At 47.0% G+C, this 7,500-nt stretch overlaps 1 protein-coding gene across 3 annotated transcripts in view; it reads left to right on the top strand.

The window, feature by feature from the left end:
* LOC124043175 (rap guanine nucleotide exchange factor 5-like) overlaps positions 1 to 7,500 on the top strand; it is a 93,098-nt gene that overhangs the window by 74,880 nt on the left and 10,718 nt on the right. For all 3 annotated transcript variants that reach the window (XM_046361451.1, XM_046361452.1, XM_046361450.1), the window contains exons 14-16: positions 135 to 226; positions 1,717 to 1,747; positions 4,094 to 4,172. In XM_046361451.1, coding sequence (XP_046217407.1) covers positions 135 to 226; positions 1,717 to 1,747; positions 4,094 to 4,172 — 202 coding nt within the window. The remainder of the gene's footprint in view (positions 1 to 134; positions 227 to 1,716; positions 1,748 to 4,093; positions 4,173 to 7,500) is intronic.

Raw genomic sequence — 7,500 nt, 5'->3', positions numbered from 1 at the left:
TGTGTGTGTGTGTGTGTGTGTGTGTGTGTGTGTGTGTGTGTGTGTGTGTGTGTGTGTGTGTGTGTGTGTGTGTGTGTGTGTGTGTGTGTGTGTGTGTGTGTGTGTGTGTGTGTGTGTGTGTGTGCGCGTGTCAGACTCTCTCTAGGTGTGTGTTAGAGGATCTTTATGAGTTTCCATCTCTGGAGAAAGACTTGAAGGAGTTCCAGAAGCTTCTACGACGCAGACAGTGAGTGTGTGTGTGTGTGTGTGTGTGTGTGTGTGTGTGTGTGTGTGTGTGTGTGTGTGTGTGTGTGTGTGTGTGTGTGTGTGTGTGTGTGTGTGTGTGTGTGTGTGTGTGTGTGTGTGTGTGTACAGTACCAGTCAAAGGTTTGGGCACACATTTCAGGATTTTTCTTTATTTTTACTATCTTCTACATTGTAGAATAATAGTGAAGACATCAAAACTCTGAAATAACACATATGGAATCATGTAGTAACCTACATTAAAAAGTGTTAAACAAATCAAAATATATTTTAGATTTGAGATTCTTCAAAGTAGCCACCCTTTGCCTTGATCACAGCTTTGCACACTCTTGGCATTCTCTCAACCAGCTTCATGAGGAATGCTTTTCCAACAGTCTTGAAGGAGTTCCCACATATGCTGAGCAGTTTTCCTTCACTTTCTGGTCCAACTCATCCAAAACCAGGTCGGGTGATTGTGGAGGCCAGGTCATCTGATGCAGCACTCCATCACTCTCCTTCTAGGTAAAATAGTCCTTACACAGCCTGGAGGTGTGTTTGGTCATTGTCATTGTCAATTTCTGAGGCCGGTAACTCTAATGAACTTATCCTCTGCAGCAGAGGTAACTCTGGGTCTTCCTTTCCTGTGGCGGTCCTCATGAGAGCCAGTTTCATCAGAGCGCTTGATGGTTTTTACGACAAGTTGCACTTGAAGAACCTTTAAAATTTATTGAAATGTTCCGGATTGACTGACCTTCATGTCTTAAAGTAATGGTGGACTGTCATTTGTCTTTGCTTATTTGAGCTGTTCTTGCCATAATATGGACTTGGTCTTTTACCAAATAGGGCTATCTTCTGTATACAACACAACTGATTGGCTGAAAATAAATTCCACAAATTAACTTTTAACAAGGCACACCTGTTAATTGAAATGCATTCCAGGTGACTACCTCAAGAAGCTGGTTGAGAGAATGCCTAAGAGTGTGCAAAGCTGTGATCAAGGCAAAGGGTGGCTACTTTGAAGAATCTCAAATCTAAAATATATTTTGATTTGTTTAACACTTTTTAATGTAGGTTACAACATGATTCCATATGTGTTATTTCAGAGTTTTGATGTCTTCACTATTATTCTACAATGTAAAGAATGAGTAGGTGTTTCCAAACGTTTGACTGGCGCTGTATGTATGTACAGTATGTGAATATGTATGTGTTGTCTGTGTACAGCACAAGGACCTCATTGTTTATATGAGACATGAGCACAGCCTAGGGCAGTGTGTGTGTGTGTGTGTGTGTGTGTGTGTGTGTGTGTGTGTGTGTGTGTGTGTGTGTGTGTGTGTGTGTGTGTGTGTGTGTGTGTGTGTGTGTGTGTGTGTGTGTGTGTGTGTGTGTGTGTGTGTGTGTGTGTGTGTGTGTGTGTAGCGGGATAGAGGAAATGGAAGCTTCAATCCAAATATGGAGTTAAATGTTTATTAGTTGCTCTGTTTGTTTGTGTTTCAGCACTGTGGATGAATGTCCTCCACAGCAAAAGGTGAGAGGGAGGGAAGAGGGGCGAGGGTAGACAGAGAATATGGGGAGAGAGGGAGGGAAGAGGGTAGACAGTGAAGATGGGGAGAGAGGGAGGAAAGAGGGGCAAGGGTAGACAGAGAAGATGGATGAGAGAGGGAGGGAAGAGGGGCGAGGGTAGAAAGAGAATATGGGGAGTGAGGGAGGGAAGAGGGGCGAGGGTAGAAAGAGAAGATGGGGAGAGAGGGAGGAAAGAGGGGCAAGGGTAGACAGAGAAGATGGATGAGAGAGGGAGGGAAGAGGGGCGAGGGTAGAAAGAGAAGATGGGGGAGAGGGAGGGAGGGAAGACAGAGAAGATGGGGAGGGTAGACAGAGAAGATGGATGAGAGAGGGAGGGAAGAGGGGCGAGGGTAGAAAGAGAATATGGGGAGTGAGGGAGGGAAGAGGGGCGAGGGTAGACAGAGAAGATGGGGAGAGAGGGAGGAAAGAGGGGCAAGGGTAGACAGAGAAGATGGATGAGAGAGGGAGGGAAGAGGGGCGAGGGTAGAAAGAGAATATGGGGAGAGAGGGAGGGAAGAGGGGCGAGGGTAGACAGAGAAGATGGATGAGAGAGGGAGGGAAGAGGGGCGAGGGTAGAAAGAGAATATGGGGAGTGAGGGAGGGAAGAGGGGCAGGGTAGAAAGAGAATATGGGGATAGAGGGAGAGAAGAGGGGCAGGGTAGACAGAGAAGATGGGGAGAAAGGGAGGGAAGAGGGGCGAGGGTAGACAGAGAAGATGGGGAGAAAGGGAGGGAAGAGGGGCGAGGGTAGAAAGAGAATATGGGGATAGAGGGAGGGAAGAGGGGCAGGGTAGACAGAGAAGATGGGGAGAAAGGGAGGGAAGAGGGGCGAGGGTAGACAGAGAAGATGGGGAGAAAGGGAGGGAAGAGGGGCAGGGTAGAAAGAGAAGATGGGGAGAGAGGGAGGGAAGAGGGGCAGGGTAGAAAGAGAAGATGGGGAGAGAGGGAGGGAAGAGGGGCGAGGGTAGACAGAGAAGATGGGGAGAAAGAGAGGGAAGAGGGGCAGGGTAGAAAGAGAAGATGGGGAGAGAGGGAGGGAAGAGGGGCAGGGTAGACAGAGAAGATGGATGAGAGAGGGAGGGAAGAGGGGCGAGGGTAGAAAGAGAAGATGGGGAGAGAGGGAGGGAAGAGGGGCGAGGGTAGACAGAGAAGATGGGGAGAGAGGGAGGAAAGAGGGGCAAGGGTAGACAGAGAAGATGGATGAGAGAGGGAGGGAAGAGGGGCGAGGGTAGAAAGAGAATATGGGGAGTGAGGGAGGGAAGAGGGGCGAGGGTAGACAGAGAAGATGGGGAGAGAGGGAGGAAAGAGGGGCAAGGGTAGACAGAGAAGATGGATGAGAGAGGGAGGGAAGAGGGGCGAGGGTAGAAAGAGAAGATGGGGAGAGAGGGAGGGAAGAGGGGCGAGGGTAGACAGAGAAGATGGGGAGAGAGGGAGGAAAGAGGGGCAAGGGTAGACAGAGAAGATGGATGAGAGAGGGAGGGAAGAGGGGCGAGGGTAGAAAGAGAATATGGGGAGTGAGGGAGGGAAGAGGGGCGAGGGTAGACAGAGAAGATGGGGAGAGAGGGAGGAAAGAGGGGCAAGGGTAGACAGAGAAGATGGATGAGAGAGGGAGGGAAGAGGGGCGAGGGTAGAAAGAGAATATGGGGAGAGAGGGAGGGAAGAGGGGCGAGGGTAGACAGAGAAGATGGATGAGAGAGGGAGGGAAGAGGGGCGAGGGTAGAAAGAGAATATGGGGAGTGAGGGAGGGAAGAGGGGCAGGGTAGAAAGAGAATATGGGGATAGAGGGAGAGAAGAGGGGCAGGGTAGACAGAGAAGATGGGGAGAGAGGGAGGGAAGAGGGGCGAGGGTAGACAGAGAAGATGGGGAGAAGATGGGGAGAAAGGGAGGGAAGAGGGGAGGGAGAAGAGAGGGAAGAGGGCAGGGTAGAAAGAGAAGATGGGGAGAGAGGGAGGGAAGAGGGGCAGGGTAGACAGAGAAGATGGGGAGAAAGGGAGGAAGGGGCAGGGTAGAAAGAGAGTGGGGAGAGAGGAGGGAAGAGGGGCAGGGTAGAAAGAGAAGATGGGGAGAGAGGGAGGGAAGAGGGGCGAGGGTAGACAGAGAAGATGGGGAGAGAGGGAGGGAAGAGGGGTGAGGGTAGAAAATATCTGTTACTGCTAAGTTAATAATCTAATGGTTTATATCCAACTGTCCCCTTCTCTCACTTTCTCCATCTCACTTTCTCCCTCTCTGTCTCTCCTCTGCCATCCCCTCTCTCTCCATCTATTCTCTCCCTCTCGCTCCATCCCTTCATCCTTTTGTCTATCTCTCTCCAGAGTAAACCTATGTTCCAGCAGCTCAGTTTGAAAGAGAACAGTCTTCCGCTCCGTTCCCCTCAGGTTGACACCAAGGAGGGTGAGAACACACACCCGTGATGCCATGATTTTATGTGTGTGTGTGTGTGTGTGTGTGTGTGTGTGTGTGTGTGTGTGTGTGTGTGTGTGTGTGTGTGTGTGTGTGTGTGTGTGTGTGTGTGTGTGTGTGTGTGTGTGTGTGTGTGTGTGTGTGTGTGTGTGTGTGTGTGTGTGTAAAGATGGTGCTGATCTTAAACTTTTTGGTACGTAATGTCTCAGCCATAATTTCCTTTGAGGAGTTTACCACATCAGTCACCATCTTCATTAATACCCCAATCTGAAGCCATAGACTACAGGCAACATCCGCACCGGGCTAAAGGCTAGAGCTGCCGCTTTCAAGGAGTGGGACACCATTCCCGATGCTTATAAGAAATCCCGCTACGACCTCTGACGAGCCATCAAACGGGACTAAGATCGAATCCTACTACACCTATCTGTGATGCTCAAAGGATGTTGCAGAGCTTGCAAACTATCATGGAAACCCAACCCCAAGCTGCCCAGTGATGACAGCCTACCAGACAAGCTAAATGCCTTCTATGCTTGCTTCGAGGCAAGCAACACTGAACCATGCATGAGAGCACCAGCTGTTCCGAATAGCTGTGTGATCACACTCTCCGTAGCCGATGTGAGAAGGACCTTTAAACAGGTTAACATTCACAGACGGAATACCAGGACGCCTACTCAAACCATGTGACCAACTGGCAAGTGTCTTTAATTACATTTTTAACCTCTCCCTGACCCAGTCTGCAATATCATCTTGTTTCAAACAGACCACCATTGTCCCTGTGCCCAACAATGCCAAGGCAAACTGCCTAAATGACTATCACCCCGTAGAACACATCTATAGCCATGAAATGCTTTGAAAGGCTGGTCATGGCTCACATCAACACCATCATCCCAGACACCCAGGACCCACTCCAATTCGTTACCACCCCAACAGATCCACAGATGACTCTCAACTGGCCTCACCAAGCTGGACAAAAGGAATACCTATGTAAGAATGCTGTTCATTGACTACAGCTCAGCATTCAACACCATAGTACCCTCCAAGCTCATCACCAAGCTCAGGACCTTGGGACTTTCACAGCTCCTCCTGCAACTGGTTCCTGGACTTCCTGCCGGGCCGCTAACCATCAATAAAGGGGCCCCTTAGGGGTATACACAATAACACGCACACAACACACACACATGTATACTGACGCCACAGACACACACACGCACGCACGCACACACACACACACACACACACACACACACACACACACACACACACACACACACACACACACACACACACACACACATTATCTATCCTGTTGTCTAGTCACCTTACCCCTACCTACAGTATACTGCTGTTACTGTCTATTATCTATCCTTTACCCCTACCTACAGTATACTGCTGTTACTGTCTATTATCTATCCTTTACCCCTACCTACAGTATACTGCTGTTACTGTCTTGTCTATCCTTTACCCCTACCTACAGTATACTGCTGTTACTGTCTATTATCTATCCTTTACCCCTACCTACAGTATACTGCTGTTACTGTCTTGTCTATCCTTTACCCCTACCTACAGTATACTGCTGTTACTGTCTATCATCTATCCTTTACCCCTACCTACAGTATACTGCTGTTACTGTCTTGTCTATCCTTTACCCCTACCTACAGTATACTGCTGTTACTGTCTATCATCTATCCTTTACCCCTACCTACAGTATACTGCTGTTACTGTCTATTACCTATCCTTTACCCCTACCTACAGTATACTGTTGTTACTGTCTATCATCTATCCTTTACCCCTACCTACAGTATACTGCTGTTACTGTCTTGTCTATCCTTTACCCCTACCTACAGTATACTGCTGTTACTGTCTATTATCTATCCTTTACCCCTACCTACAGTATACTGCTGTTACTGTCTATTATCTATCCTTTACCCCTACCTACAGTATACTGCTGTTACTGTCTATTACCTATCCTTTACCCCTACCTACAGTATACTGCTGTTACTGTCTATTATCTATCCTTTACCCCTACCTACAGTATACTGCTGTTACTGTCTATCATCTATCCTTTACCCCTACCTACAGTATACTGCTGTTACTGTCTATTACCTATCCTTTACCCCTACCTACAGTATACTGTTGTTACTGTCTATCATCTATCCTTTACCCCTACCTACAGTATACTGCTGTTACTGTCTTGTCTATCCTTTACCCCTACCTACAGTATACTGCTGTTACTGTCTATTATCTATCCTTTACCCCTACCTACAGTATACTGCTGTTACTGTCTATCATCTATCCTTTACCCCTACCTACAGTATACTGCTGTTACTGTCTATCATCTATCCTTTACCCCTACCTACAGTATACTGCTGTTACTGTCTTGTCTATCCTTTACCCCTACCTACAGTATACTGCTGTTACTGTCTATCATCTATCCTTTACCCCTACCTACAGTATACTGCTGTTACTGTCTTGTCTATCCTTTACCCCTACCTACAGTATACTGCTGTTACTGTCTTGTCTATCCTTTACCCCTACCTACAGTATACTGCTGTTACTGTCTTGTCTATCCTTTACCCCTACCTACAGTATACTGCTGTTACTGTCTATTACCTATCCTTTACCCCTACCTACAGTATACTGCTGTTACTGTCTATCATCTATCCTTTACCCCTACCTACAGTATACTGCTGTTACTGTCTATCATCTATCCTTTACCCCTACCTACAGTATACTGCTGTTACTGTCTATTATCTATCCTTTACCCCTACCTACAGTATACTGCTGTTACTGTCTTGTCTATCCTTTACCCCTACCTACAGTATACTGCTGTTACTGTCTATTATCTATCCTTTACCCCTACCTACAGTATACTGCTGTTACTGTCTATTATCTATCCTTTACCCCTACCTACAGTATACTGCTGTTACTGTCTATTATCTATCCTTTACCCCTATCTACAGTATACTGCTGTTACTGTCTATTATCTATCCTTTACCCCTACCTACAGTATACTGCTGTTACTGTCTATTATCTATCCTTTACCCCTACCTACAGTATACTGCTGTTACTGTCTATTATCTATCCTTTACCCCTACCTACAGTATACTGCTGTTACTGTCTATTATCTATCCTTTACCTCTACCTACAGTATACTGCTGTTACTGTCTATTATCTATCCTTTACCCCTACCTACAGTATACTGCTGTTACTGTCTATTATCTATCCTTTACCCCTACCTACAGTATACTGCTGTTACTGTCTATTATCTATCCTTTACCCCTACCTACAGTATACTGCTGTTACTGTCTATTATCTATCC

Source organism: Oncorhynchus gorbuscha, linkage group LG09 (assembly GCF_021184085.1).
Source record: "Oncorhynchus gorbuscha isolate QuinsamMale2020 ecotype Even-year linkage group LG09, OgorEven_v1.0, whole genome shotgun sequence".
NCBI lineage: Eukaryota > Metazoa > Chordata > Actinopteri > Salmoniformes > Salmonidae > Oncorhynchus > Oncorhynchus gorbuscha.
Note: the sequence above shows the minus strand (reverse complement) of the source record. Positions and strands in the feature narration are given on the sequence as shown.